This window comes from Macaca thibetana, chromosome 1 (assembly GCF_024542745.1).
Source record: "Macaca thibetana thibetana isolate TM-01 chromosome 1, ASM2454274v1, whole genome shotgun sequence".
In the NCBI taxonomy this organism is placed as follows: Eukaryota; Metazoa; Chordata; class Mammalia; order Primates; family Cercopithecidae; genus Macaca; species Macaca thibetana.
This window is the reverse complement of record NC_065578.1, coordinates 214,817,290-214,841,125: the sequence shown is the minus strand read 5'-3', so window position 1 is coordinate 214,841,125 and position 23,836 is coordinate 214,817,290. Positions and strand designations below refer to the sequence as shown.

The 23,836-nt window shown below is 40.4% G+C and overlaps 1 protein-coding gene across 10 annotated transcripts in view; it reads right to left on the bottom strand.

The window, feature by feature from the left end:
* SDCCAG8 (SHH signaling and ciliogenesis regulator SDCCAG8) overlaps positions 1-23,836 on the bottom strand; it is a 248,663-nt gene that overhangs the window by 46,015 nt on the left and 178,812 nt on the right. The window contains exon 17 of one of the 10 annotated variants that reach the window (XM_050771421.1): positions 2,517-3,683. The exons of the other annotated variants lie outside the window; for them this stretch is intronic. Coding sequence (XP_050627378.1) covers positions 3,650-3,683 — 34 coding nt within the window. The 3' untranslated portion in view covers positions 2,517-3,649. Of the gene's footprint in view, positions 1-2,516; positions 3,684-23,836 lie in introns of those variants that run through there. 10 annotated transcript variants of the gene reach the window in all.

Genomic DNA, 23,836 nt, shown 5'->3' with positions numbered 1-23,836 from the left:
TTCATCTGTTCTCATTTTAAATTTACCACAGTATGTAAATTAGAGGATTTAAAAAAGCATCAGGCAAAAATCTGAGCTAGGTGCGAATGAAAAGCACAATCAGAAGCAAATTTGTGACTGCTTGAAGTTAAGAGTTTGCCAAATGGGATGGTACTTAGATTTTACTACTAATCTGAGTTTATGTAAAGCCAACAGAAAGATCCCAATGATTGTTATATACCCAGAGTAGGAATTTGCTGCTAAACTGCTGGAGAATATCGGTCTCAGGTTGGCTTTTGTAAACATCTTATTTTATGTGCTGAAATTATCACAGGAATACTACACACTGAGCTGAACTTTAAACACTCAGTCCCAGTATTATATACACAGTCTGAAGAAAATAAACCAAATAAAATTTGGATTAGTGGCTGAATTACCTGATTTTAAAAATATTTTGCTGCAGTTGAGAGAAACTATTTAGCCAGGAACAGCAGTTATTCTATCAACTTAACATTTCAAGATAACGATTGATGGCAAAATGAGATAACCTGATCATTCGTAACGGGATTTTCTTACATCCAGAACATTCACACTGTATCAGAAATGTACAGAGGCGGGTTTGTGATTCACACTCTTGTAGAGCTCAGTGGGCCAATATGTTACATTGAGACATCAGCCTACTATTTAAACAGCACCCTGTCTGGTTTCTATGGAACAAACTACCTTCAAAAACAAAATGAACCATACTAAACGAAGCCAAGGGAAAGTCAAGCTCAGGAGTGCTGCCATAGTCTCGACTCCGAATCAGGAGACCTGGACTTTTATGTTGCACTGACTCTGCAGTCTTGGGTTGGGGCCTCAAGCCCACCAAGAAGAGGGTAATTTACAAGCGACTGCAGAGTACAGCTGGTGGGACAGGGAGACAGATGCCCACCTGAGTGCCAATCGAAACCTGCTCCAAATTTTGCGATCCCCAGTCTGAATTCCCAGAGTCCTAGAATACGTTTGATTACTTCATGCACCCTCAAATAACATCATGATATCTCATCAACTCCGGAAAAGGAGAGTCATCAGATCAATGTATTTTCTACCTCATAATGCCTAGTCATTCAGAACACTACACTTTGTGAGTGCCTACTATGTTCCAGTCACTGTACCGGGCAGCAGGAAACCAGTGATAAGCAAGACAGATGAAGTCCTTGCCTCGTGGCACTCACAGTACGAAGAAGGAAAACAACAGAGTGAGGGGAGTCACTTAATTCCTGAGTGTTTTGAGAGGCTGCTAAAGGATCAGACCTAGAACCTTGCCCAGCACAACAGAAGCCCTCACGGAATAATTGGATCTGCTTCTCAGAAAAGAAATGAGTAAACATTAAGTTTTATATACATTTTCTGAAGGTTCACAGCCCATCTATGCATTTCAGTATAAGAATCTCGTTGCAGGCTGGGCACGGTGGTTCACACCTGCAATCCCAGTACTTTGGGAGGGTGAGGCAGGAGGATCACTTGAGTCTAGGAGTTCAAAACCAACCTGGGCAACACAGTAGGACCCCATTTCTAAAAAAAAAAAAATTTATTTATATATATATATAGAGAGAGAGAGAGAGAGCCAGGTGTGATAGTGCACACTTACAGTGTCAGCCACTCAAAAAGCTGAGGGAGAAGGATCCCTAGAGACCAGGAGTTTGAGGCTGCAGTAAGCTGTGATTCACCACTGCACTCCAGCTTGGGTAACAGAGCCAGCTACTGTCTCAAGAAAAAAAAAAGATCATCTCAGGGGTGGGGAGAAGTCAAAAAGGCACGATGGAGAGAGAGAGACAGGAGTCTAACTCTGTTTGCAAGGGTTACTAGGGGAGGTAGTGAAAAGGGGAAGATGAAAAACCTCAACTGAGCCTGTTACTGTTTGCATTTCCTTTTACAAAGTAACACATGCTTAGTGCAGAAAACTTAGAAATGGTCAGAAAGTGCAGTGGAAGAGGCACACCAGTAATCCCAGGGAGCACGCCTGTATTCCTTTCCGGTGTGTGGCCTCTTGTCTCTGTGTGTGTGCACACATGGAAATGCATGAGCATGCACACGCAGGTGTAACGAGAAGTAACAAGAGGGAGACAATTTTATTCAGCAGCTGTGTGGTTGCTAAAGGGTCTTTGATGGAAGGGTTTTTTAATTATGGGTCATGACCCTTTAGTGGGTCACAAAATTACTTTAGCAGGCCACAGTCAACTTTTTATTTTACTTTTTGAGACAAAGTCTGGCTCTATTGTCCAGGCTGGAGTGCAGTGGCAGTGATCTCGGCTCACTGCAACCTCTGCCTCCTGGGCTCAAACAATCCTCCCACCTCAGCCTCCTGAGTAGCTGGGATTACAGGCATGCACCACCAAGCTGGCTGATTTTTGTATTTCTTTTTTTGTAGAGACGGGGTTTCTCTATGTTGTCTAGGCTGATCTTGAACTTGTGAGATCAAGTGAGCCACCCAACTTGGTCTCCCAAAGTGCTGGGATTACAGGCGTGAGCCATTGGGCCTGGCTTAAATTTCCTTTAGTATATATATGTAAGTGTCCGTATGCTTGTGTGTACAATGTGTGCTTACTCAAGATGCAGGCTACTCTGAATATGTACATTTAAGGCAAGAGTTGTGGCAGAACTGGATGGTTCTGCATAATAGAAGGGGGTGAGGAATGTCTGGCTCCTAGAAATATGAGAAGGCAAAGAATTAGAAAGTTATAGGGTTAAGGAAACTGGGAGATAGGAAAAAAAAAAGTTCCAAGTTGGGAATGCAACCAGGAAAGGACTACGGAGGGGAGAACTAAGTATTAAGGGAGATTGTTATGTTGTTTCTAAGGGAGGTATAGCATGAATGTTTTCCATCTTCTTATAATATCTTCAGTGAAATCTACGCTGATCAGCAGTACACGTGTGCCTATGAAATCTTTTGGGAAACTCAAGGAGATGCTGAGTTCTAGGTACAAACTGACATGGGGCAAAATTTGAGTCTACATGTGTGAGATACAAAAGCTAGAGTATGAAGAAGATGTTACATTTGGGGTACATATCCATCTAGAGATCTATAACTATATACCTTCTGTGTGTGCAAAAGATGAAATAAAGTATACTACTTTTATCCTATTTCCCCTTAGGGGATATATTTTGAACATTTTGTCATATCAATAAACACTTTTTTTTCAACAAGTCATTTTAGCAGCATTTTAGAATTAAATGCTATATTAATCCTAATGCCTGTAATCCCAGCGTTTTGGGAGGCCAAGGCGGAAGGATCACCTGAGGTCAGGGGTTCGAGACCAGCCTGACCAACATGGTGAAACCCCGTCTCTACTAAAAATACAAATATTCGCCAGGTGTGGTGACACACACCTATAATCCCAGCTACTCGGGAGGCTGAGGCAGGAGAATCGCTTGAACCTGAGAGGCAGAGGTTGCAGTGAGCCAAGATCACACCACTGTACTCCTAGCCTGGGCAACAGAGCAAGACTCTGTCTCAAAACAAACAAACAAGCAAAAAAACAGGTTATATAACAAAACAAACGAACAAAAACAAACAGGTCATACATACCCTATGCTGTCCACACATATATCTGCTAAAACAGGGGCTGGCAAGGCTAGAATACCTGCTTTCCCACCAGACGAGAATCCCTGGAAGTCAGTGACTGATTCATCTTCCATTATCTCCAAGGTCTGCAGAATTCCTATCATGTAATAGGTATTCAATCACTTTTGTATTTTTCGCTGGTTTTCTGTTTCAAAAGAACCAAACTATACAGTAGCTTAAAGGAGTTGCAAAATAGCTAATGAAGCCAGGGGAGTTCAAACCCTAATGGCGTGCTGGAAAGAACTGAGGACACATATGGAATCAGCCTATATTAATCCTAACCACTATCTAAGAACTTTTAAATGAAAACAATGTCTGTTCCTACAGAATCATTCATTAATTCAATACAGTTTCATATACTGGGACCTCAGAGATTGATAACACATGGTTCACACTGACGACCTCACAATCTAATGAGAGGACACTGAGTGCCGTGAATACAGTGCTCTGAGAGCTAGAAAACAGAGACATTTACCATGGGAAAAGGACTGACTGACTGCCTAGAATCAGGGAATGTTGGCCTCTAGAGAAAGCTCATGTTTTTAACCCTGCCCCTACCCAACCTCAAAAATCCCACCCTGAAAGAATAGTTCTGGTGAGAAATTTGGCAATCAGATCCAAACACATTTTCAAGCTCTTCCTTGGAGCCATTTATTGAAGTGGAGAAGACAGAATCCCAAGATGGGAGTGTGGACTTAAGGGGAAAGGGCCAAGGGACTGTCTGAATTGCCACATTTGCAGTCACTGAGGCCTCCCTACTCTAGGCAAAAAGCCAAAAGGAGTCCAGGACTCCATGGTCCAGTCGGGCCTAACAGGAGGTAACCCTGCTAGTGAATACAGTGGCATAATTCAAAATGAGAACTATGAAATGCAACACTAACACTCTGTGTTAAGGGCCATGTGGAAAAACTGGGACACTTCCAGACATCGGTCACAAAAATAATGATTTTAAAGTGGAAGAGATACAGAAGTTAAGTATATTTGGTTTGAACAAGAAATGATAATGTGTTTCCAAGGATCGTCTTCCAAGGGCTGTTCTGCCTGGCTATGTGAAAGAAGAAACGTGTTTCCCAGCCTCAAGTCTATGCTATCTCCTTCATCTATGATACAGAAATCACTAGCAATATGTAAAAAGCCAAATTTAGCTGATTTTTTAAAAACAAAACTGTCACAAATTTTGCAACTTACCAATTATTCTTTAATGTATCAGCCGCTGCGGAAATCAAAAGCTTGGAAAATATGTAATTCATTCCAAATGGCTATCATAAAATTTGTGAAGTCAGAGTCATTTATGTAACTGCTAACAACCTTAGCAAGTCGCTCCATTAAACATGACCTACAAACCTTGAAAAACAAGGATCAACTAATAACACAACGAGTTGTTAAATAGCCTAACTAGAGCAAGGGAGCCATTCCTGTTCTAATGAGATCAAAGCATAGTTAATAGTGTGATTAATACTTATTGAGTGTCCACTGGATGTGCATCATTATACAATAAAACTATAGATTTTTATTACTTAATAATAGTAATTAGACACACATATATTGAGTAGGTTTTCCAAACGTGAAGATATACATGAGAGGTTATAAAATATTTTTTAAATGTTACACATACACATCAAGTTCTGCTTTTGTCTCGTTTTTATCCTTCTACAATTTTAGGAGATAAAAAGGATGATATAAATATGATGATTTTAAAAAAGAAGATAAAAAGGGACTATAAATTCATTTAGTAAATGCCTTCTAAGGGCCAGGATCTGAATTACAGGCAAGAGATACAAAGATGACCAGAGTATGGTTCCTGTCCTTAAGGAGTTCACAGTCTAAACAAGTCGGACAGTCAAAGAATAATTATCATGTCCTGTACGTTTGAGCAAACTGCTGTCTGAATGAAGTACTGAGTAACACAGAGAGTGGCGTTCAGGAAGGCTGTACTGGAGGTGACGGCTGACCTGGTCTTGGGCAATAAGAGGTCTCTAGGCAGGGGAGGAAAAGGTCTTCCAGGCAAGAGCACCCGGACTGTGAATTCTCAGAGACAAGGGTTAAGTGTTACATATCTTTTCAACCCCGAAGCCTACCACAGACCCCTGCTACCATTGTTAGAACGCAATACATATCTGAAGAATGTATGTATGTGTAGTGAAAGAACTATAAATAAAACAAATACACGAACAAACACCAACCACCTCTCTACTTCTATTCACACACGATTCTAGATTCCTGAGAAGGAAGAACAGAACAACAGAAAATCCCTTTTCAGAGCCCATGAACTATAAAGAAAAGACGTTTACTCTCCTTGTTTGCTACAGCCAGATTTAGTAACGGACATAACCAAGCCCTGGAGGACCTGTTTCTCTCTGAATCTGCGCCTTGACAAGGTCCCAGGAGCCTGGATGAGCCACACCTCAAGCTTCACCTGTGGATGACACCTCCCATTGTTCAGCAATGCGGACGCCTGCAGCAGCTACAGCCACGAGCAGCTCCCCTGGCCCATGAGTTAGGAAGCAAGGACTCGGGAATCCTGCTACACACTATGGTATCAGGGAAATAAAGCCAAAATAAAAGCCACGGCTGGGACAGGAAGGGTGAAAGATGATCACAAGGCCACACAGAAACTAGCTCCTCTAAGAAATGCCACAGGGAGCCATTTACACGCTTACTTAGGTGACATGTCTCCAACAACCACCCCCCAGGGAAGTTTGAAGCTCTTCACGCCATATCTTCTTACCTTTCTTGTAAAGTTTTAAATGTTTACAAATATTTTTATTTATATTATTTTAACTATAACTTAAATTTTAAAAATAGTTAATAATTCTGAAGACTTATCAATGCTTTTAATATCCTAATGTACATTTTGACTCTCTAAAAAGTAGATAGCTTATGCAGTATGTCCCAAAACTAAGATATCATGCAATCCTTTTTTCAAAGACTATCTGTGAAGGGCGGATTGTCTATAAAACACATTTGCAACAGTGCTGCCCCACCCCTTTGGGTCACAGCAGTGTAGCAAAGGAGTAAGCAGGCAGTTATTTAAGACGGGTATGTATCACCATCTTGATAGATACTAAGACCTAATTAAGGAAGAAAAATAGAATGGATGCTCAGATCCCCTTCCTCCCCCCAAAATAAAAGGAAAAGTGGAAGGATTATATTCGCCCAATTTAGAGAGAGAATAGTTGTCCATTACCTATTGATTTGTGTATTCCTCATTTAGCAATGAGTCTTAATGCATTCATAATGTCTTTTAAGAATGAGGCATGGTTTTGTTTTGTTTTTGAGATGAAGTCTTGCTCTGTCTCCCAGACTGGAGTGCCGTGGCGCGATCTCGGCTCACTGCAACCTCTGCCTCCTGAATTCAAGTGATTCTCCCGTCTCAGCCTTGGGAGTAGCTGGGCTTACAGACACGTGCCACGGTGCCTGGGTCATTTTTGTATTTTTAGTAGAGACAGTTTTGCCACGTTGGCCAGGCTGGTCTCGAACTCGAACTCAGGCGATCCGCCCACCTCAGCCTCCCAAAGTGCTGGGATTACAGACGTGAGACACCGTGCCTGGCCAAGCATGGGTTCTTAATCCAAGAGTTTCCCAAACCCATTTGAAGTTATTTGTATTTTCAGCCATTCAGTCTTCTAAGAAAGTAGTTCTTCCATGACTTTTATGCAAGGAGTAGATCAGCTCCCCATCTGAGAAAGCAGGCTGCAGCCCCAGGCAGCCCCAACCGGGCAGCAGGTCGCCTGACAACCCGTACATGAGGTATATTCTCCAGGCTGAACAGTGTCCACTGCTTTTATTGCCACGTAGCTATGGATGGTTTGCTCAGTATATAAAAGCTCCACTGGCCCAGCTTCTGGGTGGGGTGAGGCTGATGTTCTTAAGCCAGGAACAGAGAAAGCAGAAAGGGAACAGATAAAGTTCCCTTTCTTCTTCCTCCAAGTTGGCCTTTCTCTGACACAAAGAAAAAAATTGGTCAGGTGCAGTGGCTCATGCCTATAATCCCAATTGGAGGCCAAGGTGGGCAGATGGCTTGAGCCCAGGAGTTCGAGACCAGCCTGGGCAACAAAGTGAGACCCTGTCTCTATAAAAAATACAAAAATTAGCTGGCATGGTGGTGCATGCCTATAGTCCCAGCTACTCGGGAGGCTGAAGTGGAAGGATCAATTAAGCCCAGGATGTTAAGGCTGCAGTAAGCAGTGATAATGCCACTGCACTCTGGCCTGGGCAAGAGAGTGAGACCCTGTCTTAAAAAAAGAAGGAGGAAAGGCAGTTCATGGAGAATGCAATGCAGATTCTTCTTAACCAGTTCTTATGTTGTACATCTGTACTTGTCTGACTCAGGTAGTTCCTTCCAAAGGACAGGAGAAGCTCTCCAAATGGAGCACCACTTACCCTGATCATCCAACAGCAAACCCTTTCCTTTTCCCTCTGTCAAACACATGAAAGATGTCCACGGCACACTCAGTACTATGGCCAATGACTGCTGCTCTCCAGCATAAATGGGTGCTCGTGTTCCCGCCAGTTGTGCTCTACTTCCTAAAGTCAGCCGTGTTTCTTCCCAAGCCTATGTGTGCTGCTTACATAAACGTAATTCCATCGTTGATGAATTCAGAAATATGAGTGTTAAAAAAAAGAGTTGCTGATTCTATGAAAACACAGTGGAATGATTTAGAAACATTCAACAGAGCTGAATTTCCACCCCCCCACACACAAAAAGTTTGTCCAATTAGGTGTGCCTGAAATAAATGTAAAAGACTTGGTGGGCAAGGCCATTAAAACAGGAAATTCTGCATGAAGGCTGTTTCCCAAGTGTCTTCACGTCCTCATTTGGTTTGGAGAAATCAAAATTGGGTGCAATAAAAGATGTATTTTGGGCGTTGTTTATCCAGGGCAAATGACATGGCATGCCAAATCAGGTGATCCTTACACACAAAAAATATGTCTTAGCCCCACATATACATCACCTGTCATGTATTTTTTGACCTTTCGATTAACCATCCAACTTCTGTTCTCAAGGTCACTGGACAAAATAGCTTCTGGTAAACATCTGATTATTTATGTCCATTTTATATTTTCCTTTCATCATTAGTACTAGTCCACCTCCCTATTTCTGGAAGCATGTAAGTTATTGAGTGGGTATAGTAGAAACACTAGACCTGATGTCAGAAAACAGATTCGAGTCATGACCTGGATTCTTTGGGCTTCCGTTTTCTTATCTATAAAATGTGGTGCTGGGGATGGGGATGGGAATGGAGGCTGGGAGTAGATGATGAGAGATTAAGTTGGACTAGATAATCTTTCAAGTCTCTTCTGATTCTATAAAATGCCATTCTATATAACTTGGGTCATATAAGGCAGGCAGAGCTCCTTAAACATTTATTAGTCTTTAGAAATACATTAGAAAATAACATTTGGAAAAATATATATTTGTTATTAATGTTGAGAATAAGTAAATTTACTTGAGATAAGTAAACTTTTTTAGGAATTTTAATTTAAAAGGAAGAAAATACAAAAGTAACCACATATATAAATGATTAAAATAAGATATAAGTTACCAACATAAAATAGAAATTGAAATCCTTGTAATTTGAGAATAAGAAAAGATCTAAAAGATGTTATATCTTAAATGTCCATGCTAGCTATAACAACAAACAAACTTTTAGAAGAAACTATTCTTACTAATTTACAGTTCCAAAGTAGATTACAAAGTTGCATTTCTGGGAAAGGCATGTAGTATAAAATTAAATAATATCCAGTATTAACTTTAATTTCACTAACAACAATTATTGATTGGCAGAAATAAATTACCCAAAGAAACAAATGCCACTTTAAAATCTTTAGAACTGGCCTGGCGTGGTGGCTCACGCCTGTAATCCTAGCATTTTGGGAGGCTGAGACAGGCGGACTGCCTGAGCTCAGGAGTTTGAGAACAGCCTGAGACCAGCCTGGGCAACATGGTGAAACCGTTTCTACTAAAATATAATCAGCTGGGCGTGGCAGCGTGTGCCTGTAGTCCCAGCTACTCAGGAGGCTGAGGTAGAAGACTCGTTTGAACCCGGGAGGTGAAGGCTGCAGTGAGCCAAGATCATGCCACTGCACTCCAGCCTGGGCAACAGAAAGAGACTCCATCTCAAACAAACAAACAAAAAAAACCCCCAAAACAAACACACAAACAAACAAAAACAACAACTTTAGTTCTACAACAGAACTAAAATAAAGCTAAGCCTAAGACTTAATCTAAATCACATCTGAATTCCCTTACTAGCAATGTGGCTTGTCAAAAATAAGTATTTCTAGATAAAAAGAAAATTATTGGAGCTCACTACCTAACATATTGTTTTGCTGTTTCTTTCATTTTAATTATTAATTAAAATGGTGTCTGAATTACCTTCTGTGCCACAAAAATTATACAAACTAGTCTCATATAGAAACATAAGAAGTTTAAATCTAAGTACACATGATCCTTTCGAATAACCATTTGTCATTTGTCAGTGGGAAGACTAAAACAAGTGTAATATTCAGTTTGTGTGCTGCCCTGGAATCTATATCCATTTCAAGTTTTTTTTTATGATTCAGCTATTCCAAGAGTTCCAAGAGTCTGAAAATATTTCATTAAAAATTAATGTGTTATCCACACAAATGGCAAATATTGAAAACTAGGAATATAAATAAAAAATAATAAAAATAGTAAGTCTACTAATACTGAAGAGGAAGGAAGACAGGAGGGGAGGAGAGCATGTGAAAAGGAGAGAGACTTTAAACATCCGGTTTCTATTCTGGACCGTTATGGAAACAGACAGACACAGCAAGCGGAAGCCAAATTTATTCTTGGGCTCTGACAGGATTTGTTTTCGATCTTGTCATTATTTTTACTATATTCCTCCTAATAATATTTCTCCAGCGTTCTAGATTTCCTGACCGACAATACCGGTCTCATTCAGAGCTTACAAATGAGAACTGTGGAGGATTCAGGCACATTGGTGGAGGCTAGCTGCCTTGCGAGGTTACTTGCTGGGGGTTTAAAACTTTCCCAGGAACCTTCTGCACTACGGCACACAATTATGTGCGTGCACATGGCCCCCCATCCTATGCATCCTTCCCAAGTCCCATTAAGTGATCTGCCTAGGACCTAACACAACCTCTGGCAGAGCAACAACTACCTGGTCTGTCCTAAAAGGGTGAAGACGAACAAACGATGCCCATTTCACTAATGCTGGTACAAAGGCAATAAAAGCTCCACGCATCCTCTTTGCCCTTTTTGTAAGAATTATTCCAAGTTAAATAGCAAGCAAGTACCTTCCTTATTCTATCTCAAGCCTTTCCCTTTACATGTCACGGAGAGAAAGTTACATTGCTTATCAAACATGCAGCCACGGACACACACTTGTTCCTACATTAAAATAAAACACAATAGAGCTCCTCTACGCAAAGATAATGAGGGCACTATTTTGAAAATATGAAAGATTTGTTTAATGCAGACTATAAAAACATCTCTTTGCATCAAAATAAGTGTCCCTCTGTATTGCATACTGATTATTTTCTATAGAATTTAAATTGTACATAAAATTATATTTGTGCCTTGTTTAATGTAAATTGATTGTCTCAATTATTGGGAAAGGATTTGAATTTTAATGGACTATTTTGCTGGAGATATGCCAAGCAAATCAGCAAAAACTCTAATAGCTCTAGCTGGAGGTACACAGCCAAACATTTAAATCAGGAAGAAGATGTGGTTCCAAGAATTGGTCCTAAAGTAGTCTGAAAAGGTTTGTAAGCTTTTCTCCATGACGAAGAAATCAGCTTTAACTTTCAGTGTTGGAAGATTCTGTGACTGTGAGGCTGTCGTTCGGGTTCTGTCTGAAAAAACTGGAAAGATCCACATACGAGTGGAAAGAACTTTTGTGGCTATATATATATATATTTTTTATGTTCTTTTTTCCTACAGATTAGGTTACCTATGAAAATCAGGGCTTTTCCCTGAAGGCAGAACTGACGTCAAATCCAGCGGCATTGTGTCATGCAAGTGCTGAGACACACTTGAATGGAACGCTTCCCTGTCTTTGGGAAGGCCACACCAGGAGGCTGGCTGCACACGCATCACAGCCACATGCCACGTAGTTACTGCTTGACATGTCTCCTTCTTATAATCCGGAGTCTAGGACGTCAAACAAATCTCCTCCATTCTTACTGTCACAGGCGGGAGCCGACCTTAGCCATCTTGCCACCCAGACGGTTGCTACACTTTTATTGTTCCACTAAAACCAGTGAGACCAGAGGTGCAGATACACATCTGCCGCAAATTGCCACCCTTCTACTAAAATCCTTTCCACAGTTCCTCAATCTCAAGAAACACTGTTGATATCGATGTAGAAATCACCTGTTGGTGTAATATGATGAACTATTCACTTATACAGCAAAGTTTACGCCTCATTATTAACCAACATGAATTCATTTTGAATGCTACCAATTAGAGGTACTTTATAAAAATACAAAGTCTTATTATAATAATTTCCATCTTTAAAGAGTCTCTTTTTGCCATGGAAAACTGACAGTACTAATGCAGACACACATGCAGATGTTATAACAGCACTGAGTATAAACTAAGCTTTGGGCCAGTGAATAAGGATTTCTTCTGTTATTCATCAAACTTTCCTGAATGAATTTCTATGATGCTAAAGAATCAAGCTCAATATAAGACATTTCTTTCTATAACAACATTCAGAAAGTCTAGAAAGGGTCATAAATTATGATCAATGACAGTTGTGACTCTTCCTATGTTCTGATCTGACTCATATAAAACAATCCCAATGCTAAGATAGTTCAAAGTCTGTATGATATATCTGTACCTATATTTACATATATATTTTTTAACAAACCTAGAGTTTTCTGACAACTAGATTTTTGATTAAAATTCTCTGTTCCCTAATTAGTACATCTCAGATATTAGATAATAAAGTCTAGCCATATGAATTTGAATAAAATGCTACTCCTAGGCACACCATTTACCATTTTACTGTAGAAGAGTATACATTCTGACCAGATTTCCTTCTAGAAATGAAGTGGGTATTCTAGAAATGAAGAACCAAAGCAACAGGACTGTGAAAAGAGAGCAGGAAAGTAATGTAAAATTGAGGGGAGTATCAGACAAAGAAAAAGATAAAGAAATAGCAGAGAAGTAGCATGGGCTGGTTAGAAAACAATTCAGCATGAACAGCACATTTGGCATCTTAATACCCATCCGTCCCCCGTACCCACATTTGCAGAAGACTGTGTGAGCTTCACTTAGCAGCCAGGGTCAGCAATACATCAGCTACATGGATGCCTACTTTCTTTTAATGACACATTTGCCTAACATAGAAATATTACAATTTACATTTAGTGGAAAAGAGTGACTCAAAAGCCACTTTAATGCTGTTTTTCTATATTCATACAAAATGCCTTTCAAATACCCGCTCCTTCTCTTGCCTAATTGCCCTAGCCAGAACTTCCAACACTATGTTGAATAGGAGTGGTGAGAGAGGGCATCCCTGTCTTGTGCCAGTTTTCAAAGGGAATTTTTCCAGCTTTTGCCCATTCAGTATGATATTGGCTGTGGGTGTGTCATAAATAGCTCTTATTATTTTGAGGTACGTTCCATCAATACCGAATTTATTGAGCGTTTTTAGCATGAAGGGCTGTTGAATTTTGTCAAAAGCCTTTTCTGCATCTATTGAGATAATCATGTGGTTCTTGTCTTTGGTTCTGTTTATATGCTGGATTATGTTTATTGATTTGCGAATGTTGAACCAGCCTTGCATCCCAGGGATGAAGCCCACTTGATCATGGTGGATAAGCTTTTTGATGTGTTGCTGAATCTGGTTTGCCAGTATTTTATTGAGGATTTTTGCATCGATGTTCATCAGGGATATTGGTCTAAAATTCTCTTTTTTTGTTGTGTCTCTGCCAGGCTTTGGTATCAGGATGATGTTGGCCTCATAAAATGAGTTAGGGAGGATTCCCTCTCTTTCTATTGATTGGAATAGTTTCAGAAGGAATGGTACCAACTCCTCCTTGTACCTCTGGTAGAATTCAGCTGTGAATCCATCTGGTCCTGGACTTTTTTTGGTTGGTAGGCTATTAATTATTGCCTCAATTTCAGAGCCTGCTATTGGTCTCTTCAGGGATTCAACTTCTTCCTGGTTCAGTTAGGAAAAGAAGAAGTCAAATTGTCCCTGTTTGCAGATGACATGATTGTATATTTAGAAAACCCCATTGTCTCAGCCCAAAATCTCCTTAAGCTGATAAGCAACTTCAGCAAAGTCTCAGGATACAAAATTAATGTGCAAAAATCACAAGCATTCTTATACACCAGTAACAGACAAACAGAGAGCCAAATCAGGAATGAACTTCCATTCACAATTGCTTCAAAGAGAATAAAATACCTAGGAATCCAACTTACAAGGGATGTAAAGGACCTCTTCAAGGAGAACTACAAACCACTGCTCAGTGAAATAAAAGAGGACACAAACAAATGGAAGAACATACCATGCTCATGGATAGGAAGAATCAATATCGTGAAAATGGCCATACTGCCCAAGGTTATTTATAGATTCAATGCCATCCCCATCAAGCTACCAATGAGTTTCTTCACAGAATTGGAAAAAAACTGCTTTAAAGTTCATATGGAACCAAAACAGAGCCCGCATCTCCAAGACAATCCTAAGTCAAAAGAACAAAGCTGGAGGCATCATGCTACCTGACTTCAAACTATACTACAAGGCTACAGTAACCAAAACAGCATGGTACTGGTACCAAAACAGAGATATAGACCAATGGAACAGAACAGAGTCCTCAGAAATAATACCACACATCTACAGCCATCTGATCTTTGACAAACCTGAGAGAAACAAGAAATGGGGAAAGGATTCCCTATTTAATAAATGGTGCTGGGAAAATTGGCTAGCCATAAGTAGAAAGCTGAAACTGGATCCTTTCCTTACTCCTTATACGAAAATTAATTCAAGATGGATTAGAGACTTAAATGTTAGACCTAATACCATAAAAATCCTAGAGGAAAACCTAGGTAGTACCATTCAGGACATAGGCATAGGCAAAGACTTCATGTCTAAAACACCAAAAGCAACGGCAGCAAAAGCCAAAATTGACAAATGGGATCTCATTAAACTAAAGAGCTTCTGCACAGCAAAAGAAACTACCATCAGAGTGAACAGGCAACCTACAGAATGGGAGAAAATTTTTGCAATCTACTCATCTGACAAAGGGCTAATATCCAGAACCTACAAAGAACTCAAACAAATTTACAAGAAAAAAACAAACAACCCCATCAAAAAGTGGGCAAAGGATATGAACAGACATTTCTCAAAAGAAGACATTCATACAGCCAACAGACACATGAAAAAATGCTCATCATCACTGGCCATCAGAGAAATGCAAATCAAAACCACAATGAGATACCATCTCACACCAGTTAGAATGGCGATCATGAAAAAGTCAGGAAACAACAGGTGCTGGAGAGGATGTGGAGAAATAGGAACACTTTTACACTGTTGGTGGGATTGTAAACTAGTTCAACCATTATGGAAAACAGTATGGCGATTCCTCAAGGATCTAGAACTAGATGTACCATATGACCCAGCCATCCCATTACTGGGTATATACCCAAAGGATTATAAATTATGCTGCTATAAAGACACATGCACACGTATGTTCATTGCAGCACTGTTCACAATAGCAAAGACTTGGAATCAACCCAAATGTCCATCAGTGACAGATTGGATTAAGAAAATGTGGCACATATACACCATGGAATACTATGCAGCCATAAAAAAGGATGAGTTTGTGTCCTTTGTAGGGACATGGATGCAGCTGGAAACCATCATTCTTAGCAAACTATCACAAGAACAGAAAACCAAACACCGCATGTTCTCACTCATAGGTGGGAACTGAACAATGAGATCACCTGGACTCAGGAAGGGGAACATCACACACCGGGGCCTATCATGGGGAGGGGGGAGGGGGGAGGGATTGCATTGGGAGTTATACCTGATGTAAATGACGAGTTGATGGGTGCAGCACACCAACATGGCACAAGTATACATATGTAACAAACCTGCACGTTGTGCACATGTACCCTACAACTTAAAGTATAATAATAATAAATAAATAAAAAGAAAACTTGGCAAAAAAAAAAAATACCCGCTCCTTAAAGCTGAATATTTTCCATAGATAAGAAGGAGAAAATGGTTCTGCCCATGTTCATATACAAAATAAATTATTTTATGGATAATGGAAAAATTTTAAACCAATTAATTTCTAGAAAACAAAAGTCCAGAAAATATCACTAAATATCATCAAGATATGATCACAAAACCAAACATTTACTTTAATCTGCTAAATTCCCACCGCCAGCAGACTGCATGCTACACATGGCCAAAACAATGCACAAAATTGCTTTTCCCCCTTAAATATGCACATTCAGCTCAACACAGGAAGACACTTTTCAAAAGCACTAAAGGCACTGCTTTCCTTATGCAATCACCTCAGAAGTTATTTTGTTCAACATTACCAAAGAAATGTCAAAAAGCCATGGTATCCCACAAAGCAGTTAATTCATTATGTTTGATTGAGTCTAGATTTCAATCTTTTGTGCAACATCAAAAGTGCACAATTGGAACACTGCTGCCTACAGGGCCTTACACACAGCTCCCACCCCATGTCAATGCCTTCCAGCCATTTCCCAGAATTCCTGGAATTCTTCCTGGAACTGATCCACAGGCTTTCTGACAGGCAAATTGAACTGCCCTTCCCAAGTCAGGTGAAAAGGGTTTGCCTTGGAACCAAACCTCTGAAACGCAGCCTGAAATTGAGCGTTTCCTGAGACAAAAGTGGGGTCCTGCCTAGCAGCAGAGCTTATTTAGCTTCAAAGGAAGACCTGCTATTTAATGTTCTTCTTTTCCTTTGTTTTTTTTTTCTAATTTAATAACGATATACTATTAAGTTTGAATTGCAGAATAAAACCGAAGAACTTATTTTATTTAACAAAAACATACATTATTTTGTACACGCCAGGCAAGCTCTAAGCTCATTTAAGTCTCATAACCCTACGAGGTGGGAACTTTTCTGTTTTTCTCTCCTGTGGATGAAGACACTGACTCACTGAGGGGTGAAGTAACTTGCGCAAGGTCAACAGCAGGTTCGGTGGTGGGACTGGCATTAGAACCCAGGCAGAAAGCTCTGGAAACTGCATATTCTTAACCATTATGCACCATATGCTCCATTAGCAATTAAAAAGTCTTTTTAAAAGCTCATTTAGTCTTGCTATAACCTGGGAAGCTTTCTAAGGCACATTAGCCTGAAAGGCCCCTAGTAGAGAAAGAATTTGACTCTTAGATGTAACAAACACTGTCACTACCAAGTTGGGATGGGAAAATCTGCCAGAGAGCTTCGTGGACTGGGAGTCAGGCGGCTTGTAGTCCAAGCCCCGCTGAGATGCTGGCTTGCTGGGGAAACTCAGGTAGGCACTGCAGTACAGTAGTTAAAAGCATGGGCTCTGACCTCAGATACTCCTGCATTCCTAGACTAACAATGCCACATATTAGCTATGTGATGCTGGGGAAGTTATATAACTTCTCAGAGCCTCAATTTCCCCCTCTAGAAACAGAAGGCAATACTACTATCTCTACAGAACAGCTCCACTGATGTGTGTGTGTGCATGCGTGCATGTGTGTGTGTGTGACGAAGTCTCACTCTTGTTGCTCAGGCTGGGGATGTGTGTGTGTGTGCATGCGTGCATGCGTGTGTGTGTGTGTGCGCGCATGCGTGTGTGTGTGTGTGTGCATGCGTGCATGCGTGTGTGTGTGTGTGTGTGCATGCGTGTGTGTGTGTGTGCATGCGTGTGTGTGTGAAGTGTGTGCTCACATCTTGTGTGTGTGTGTGCATGCGTGTGTGTGTGTGACGAAGTCTCACTCTTGTTGCTCAGGCTGGGGTACAGTGGCGTGATCTTGGCTCACTGCAACCTCTGCCTCCTGGCTTCAACTGTTTCTCCTGCCTCAGCCTCTGGAGTAGCTGGGATTACAGGCACCCACCATCCCACCTGGCTAATTTTTTGTATTTTTAGTAGAGATGGGGTTTCACCATGTTGGCCAGGCTGGTCTTGAACTCCTGACCTCAGGTGATCCACCTGCCTTGGCCTCTCGAAGTGCTGAGATTACAGGCATGAGCCACTGCAGCCGGCCACATGATTAAATCTAAAATGGTAAACTGGGTGCGGTGACATGCACCTGAGGTCCCAGCTACCTGGGAGGCTGAGGTGGGAGGATCGCTTAAACCCAGGAGGTTGAGGCTGCAGTGAGCCATGATCGCACGACTGCACCCCAGCCTGGGTGACAGAGTGAGACCCTGTCTCAAAAAATAAAAAATAAAATAACGTAAAAATAAAAGAAGCAGCAGTCACCAGTATTGTAACACATTATCACACATTGTTTTCCATTCTTCCACACCTCACCTTCCGTACCCTCACTCTCACTGCCCAGGGACTGCAACCAAAATAAGCATTCGTATTTAATCCTTGTGCAGGTTCTAAGACAGTAGGAATGAAGGAATTGGCAGAATCTTCATTGAAGTCACTCACTTGGTTAGTTAACATATCTTAAAACAGAAATGGAAAGATACAAACCAGAGGAATGTCATACGAATGGAAGTAGTTGGATAATGCAAGCAAAATCACTGGTAAAAATGTCAATAAACTCAGAGATCAGAAACCAACTTCAAAGTTAAAGATAGGCCACGATCAGCAGAAAGTTATCAGGAGCCACTCCGGCTCACCAAGGATGAGAAAAGCCTCATGGTACTGAAAACGCTAACATCACAGAAACGTTTTTCCCCTGTTTAAAAGCCTTCAAAGGACCCTCTCAGAGTGCTCAGAAGAAATCCTAAACATTTTTACATGGTTCAAGAGAAAGACTTCCAGGTCTAACTTCTGAGGGGCCTACCTCCTCCTAGGAGGTAGGAAGGCGTGCGCGCGCGCGCACACACACACACACGCACACGCACACACATACACACAATCACTCCCACTCTAACAATGAGCAAACGCCAGATAATCTTCAAAATCATATTTTTTTCTTGAGCCAATCAGACAGCTGAGGTGCAAGGTAACTAGCTGATGTAAATTCCAAAAGGTGACATGTCTCTCTGAAGACAGAACAATTGAACCGTTTTATCTTTGGCATGGCATGGAAAGGGGAAATGGAAAGGGGAAAAGGCCACTGTAAAAGTAGATTAAAGGAAAGCAGCCAACATTTTAGTGGGTTCTTAGAGTGTGGGCTAGTGTGCCAGCCTGGAACCCTGGGAGCCCCAAACACAAGAGGACAAGAGAAACCTGCACTCATTATTGAACTTTTCCACAGCCTTCCTCCCACTGGATGCACACAGGAAAGACTGGAGGCGGGGCAAAAAACCCGCGGGCAGCTTCCCCACTCTGAGATGGGACATGAGCACTCCCACTGCCCACTGACTAGACTCTATTTTTTCACATGAAGCAAAAGCCTCAAGCTCCTGGGGGAGGGGCAAGAAACCTTCTCAGGAAAAGGCCCACTGTGTCCAGGGGAAGGTGAGAGGCAAAAGCTGTCTTCCTCTGGGAAATGGGTGGAAACCTGTTGCCCTGATCCTAGGAAAAATGTGAACTGTCACTGAGGGAGGGCAAAAGCAAAATCCATCAGTGGTGTGATGCTAAATGTTTAAAAAACAGCTTTCTGGACGGGCACGGTGGCTCACGCCTGTAAGCCCAGCACTTTGGGAGGCCGAGGTGGGCAGATCACGAGGTCAGGAAATCCAGACCATCCTGGCTAACATAGTGAAACCCCATCTCTATTAAAAATACAAAAAAAAATTAGCCAAGCATGGTGGCGGGTGCCTGTAATCCCAGCTACTCAGGAAGCTGAGGCAGGAGAATGGCATGAACCCAGGAGGCGGAGCTTGCAGTGAGCTGAGATCGTGCTACTGCACTCCAGCCTGGGCGACAGAGCGAGACTCCGTCTCAAAAACAAAACAAAACAAACAAACAAACAAACAAACAGCTTTCTGGGGAAAAATAAGTCCTGATTCATAGTGTCTGAAAATTTCTGTAGTGTACCTACTTCTGCCATGGCCAATTTTAAACTATCAATGTGATGTCAAATGGCTCACACATTTCTAAAAGTTTAATATTTAGCTCCAGCAAACCACTGTATCTAACACTGTGGAAATGGCTGGAAACCCCACCCCCAGCCCCACCACAGGCCGTGATGAGAGTGAAACAGAAATGCTACAAATGAAAAAACAAAGAATACAACATCAGAAATAAAGAATTCCCATGATGGGTCTATCAGCAGAATGGACTCAGCAGAGGGAAAAAAAATCATTAAATTTGAAGATTGACCAATAAAAATTATCCAAAATGAAATAAAAAGAAGAGAGAAAGAAGTTGAGGATGGGGGTGGGGAAGAGACTAGAACAGTACATCCAAGAACTGTGGGACAACATCAAATGTAGGACATCATCACATAGTCTTTCTAATGCATAACTGGAGTCCCAGAAGAACAGAAAGACAATAGGAAGATTAAACCCCCGCTTACTGTCTCTGCCTCATTTATTGTCCTTCTCCCTTTATGTTTTAAAGCAATAGTGAGTTCTTGAAGAGACCATGTTCTCCTTGACCCCCAAGATCTTCAAACATGTACACCTTTTTTCCTGTTAACAATTTTTCCATGTCATAGCTGGCGCGGTGGCTCACACCTATAATCCCAGCACTTTGGGAGGTTGAGGCAGGCAGATCACAAGGTCAGGAGATTGAGACCATCCTGGCTAACATGGTGAAACCCTGTCTCTACTAAAAAATACAAAAAAACTAGCCAGGTGTGGTGGCAGGCACCTGTAGTCCCAGCTACTCGGGAGGCTGAGGCAGGAGAATGGCGTGAACCCGGGAGGCGGAGCTTGCAGTGAGCCGAGATCGTGCCACTGCACTCCAGCCTGGGCAACAGAGCAAGACTCCGTTACGAAAAACAAAAAAAAAAAAAGAATTCTTCCATGTCATTTTAGGATTTCACGATAGATACTATTTCTCAAAAGAATTGTGCCCTGTACCTCTAAACCTGGGTGACATGCCAGCCTGATGGGCACACACAGCATCCTGGGTTTATTCTTACCATAGTCTATAACACCTATATGATTACTGTATACCTCTTGCACTGGATTAGAAGCTTCTAACGGGTAAATATGTCTTTTTTCCTTTTGTACCTAGTGCTGAATGCATGTTAATAAATATAGGGATATATTAATAAGTTAGAAGGTGCAAAATAAAGCAAAAGCCAGGCAATCTAGTTTAGGTTTTCAAATTTAAAATTCAGTGTTTAAAATTATAGAGTCTAAGGCAAAGCAACAAACACAACTACAGAAATGAAAAATCCGATTTAACTTAAAAGTTCTAAGTTAAATTTTAAGTCTAAGAGTTAAGATAATGAAAATTCTAATCAGAAGTTCTAGATCTACCAAAAAGATAAACCAAAGAGAGAAAATCAGCTTTAGAGAGTGAATTGACTAAAAGAGGTTTACATTGGATATATGGAAGAAATTTTTCAGGGACTTTCAGCACTGAAATGCACCTTTTCTCCCCTCTAATATAAGAACAGAAATTTACCTATTCTGTCTTTTGGCAAAAGACCTTTCTAAAGATAGATGTTTAATAGTCATAGCCTCTTGTGGTTCTTTGTACAATGCTAACGTGTGTAGCAAGCATTATTAATTGAATATTTTTGTATTATCCAGAGTTAATTGTAGAAAAAGCAAAAATAACAAATATTGTAAAAATATTAAAATTGGCAGGTTATAAATGGTTTGTCAGAATTTTTGCCTCCAAACAGGCATTAGTTATTTCCTAGTACTAACATAAAATTTTCCCTCCCAGAAGTAGAAGTTAAACTCTGCTAGCCTTTTATTTTTCTGTTCCTAAAGACTTAATGAAGTTACAATTGGGAATTTAAAAAGAGCGTTCCTCTCAGATAAATGTAGTTAACTGATCTTTGACAAACAGCAAAAGTAGTACAATAGAGCAAAGATAGAGTTTGTAACAAGCAGCGCTAAAACAACTAGATATCCATATGCAAAAAAAGAATGAATCTAGACACAGACTTTACACCCTTTACAAAACATAACTTGAAATGGATCACAGATTTAACTGTAAAACACAGAACTATAAAATTCATAGAAAATAACGTATCAGAAAATCTAGGTGACCACAGGTATGACAATAACTTTATAGCTACAACAACAAAGGTATGATCCATGAAAAAAGTTGGGGCAAACCACCTGGGGCCCCTTCCATGCTGTGGAAGCTTTGTTCTTTTGTTCTTCACAATAAACCTTGCCACTGCTCAAAAAAAAAAAATTGATAAACTGAATTTTATTAAAATTAAAAACTTCTGTTCTGCAAAACACAATATCAGGAGAAGGAGAAGACAAGCCACATGCTGGGAGCAAATATTTGCAAAGGACACAACTGATAAAAGGACTGTTATTTAAGTTATTAAAAGAACTCTAAAAACTCAACAGTAAGAAGATAAAACCTGATTGAAAAATGGTCAAAGACCTTAACAGAGCCCTCACCAAATAAGATATACAGATGGTAAATCAGCATAAAAAAGGATGCTCCACATCATATGTCATCAGGGAAATGCAAATTAAAACAACAAGATACCATTACACACCTATTAGAATAGCCAACGTCTAGAACACTGACACCACCAAATGCTGGTTGGGATGTGGAGCAACAGGAACTCTCATTCACTGCTGGTGGGAATGCAAAATGAAACAGCTACTTTGGAAAACAGTTTGGTGGTTTTTAACGAAACTAAACATATTCTTAACATACAGATCAGCAATCATACTCTTCGGGACTTCCCCCGAAAGTTGAAGACATCCACACTAAAACTTGCACATGGATGTTTATAAGCAGCTTTCGTTAAAATGACTAAAACTTGGAAGTGACCAAGATGTCTGTCAGTAGGTGAATAGATAAATAAATTGTGGTACATCCAGACACTGAAGTACTATTCAACACTAAGAAGAAATGAGCTATCAAACCATGAAAATACATGGAAGAAACTGAAATGCACATTACAAAGTGAAAGAACCCAATCTGAAAAAGCTACATACCATGATTCCTACTATAGAGAATTCTGAAAAAGGCAAACCTAAGGACACAGTAAAAAGACCAGTGGTTGCCAGGGCATGGGGTCAGGGAGGGATGAATAGGCAGAGTACAGATGATTTGTAGGACAGTGAACATGCTCTGTATGATATCATATCATGATATATAGATGATATATCATATATCATGATATGTATGATATGATATCATACAGAGCATGTTCAATAATAGATATATATCATATGTTTGTCCAAAACCATAGAATGTACAAAACCAAGGCTGAACCCTAACATCAACTATGGCCTTTGGGTGATTATGATGTCCCAATGAAGGCTTATCAATTGTAAAAATTATACCACTCTGGTGGGGGATACTGATAATGGGGGAGGCTATGCATGTATGAGGTATATGGGAAATCTTTGTACCTTCCTTTCAATTTTGTTGTGAACCTAAAATTTGTGTAAAAAAAATTTTTGGAGTGTTTCTTATTCCTGACTATGCTGAAAATATGATTTTTAAAAAGCAGCCAGATAGATGTATCTCTCTTGAAATTTTATTTGGGGCTCAGACTGAAAACTTTCACCACCAAATAGAGGACACACAAACACACACACACACACACACACACACACACACACACACACATTCACATGTTCACAAACACTTAGAACATCATAGGCATATCCCAAGTTGTGGTCCAAAATGTCGTTCCATAAATCAGTTGTTGAAAATTCAAAAGGCATTTTGCTTTAGAAATAACATTATGTAAACATGGTATTTTGGTTCACAGACTAACTCACAAGAGTCAATTTAACCTATAATATAAATAAACAACCATTTAGAATCTAAGTCTCTGAAGTTCCTGACGCAATCCCAGAATCCAGAACAGAGCTCAGCATGTATTAACAGTCTAATAAATATGTTGAGTGAAGGATATGAATGAATAGCAATGTGAAACATTTGTTGAGCACTAACGTTGTGCCAGGAACTATTCTAAAGACCTTTTCAGGGATTATTTTAGGCAATTTTCACAACCCTACAAGGTAGCATTTTGGAGATCAAGAAAGTGAGGAAGA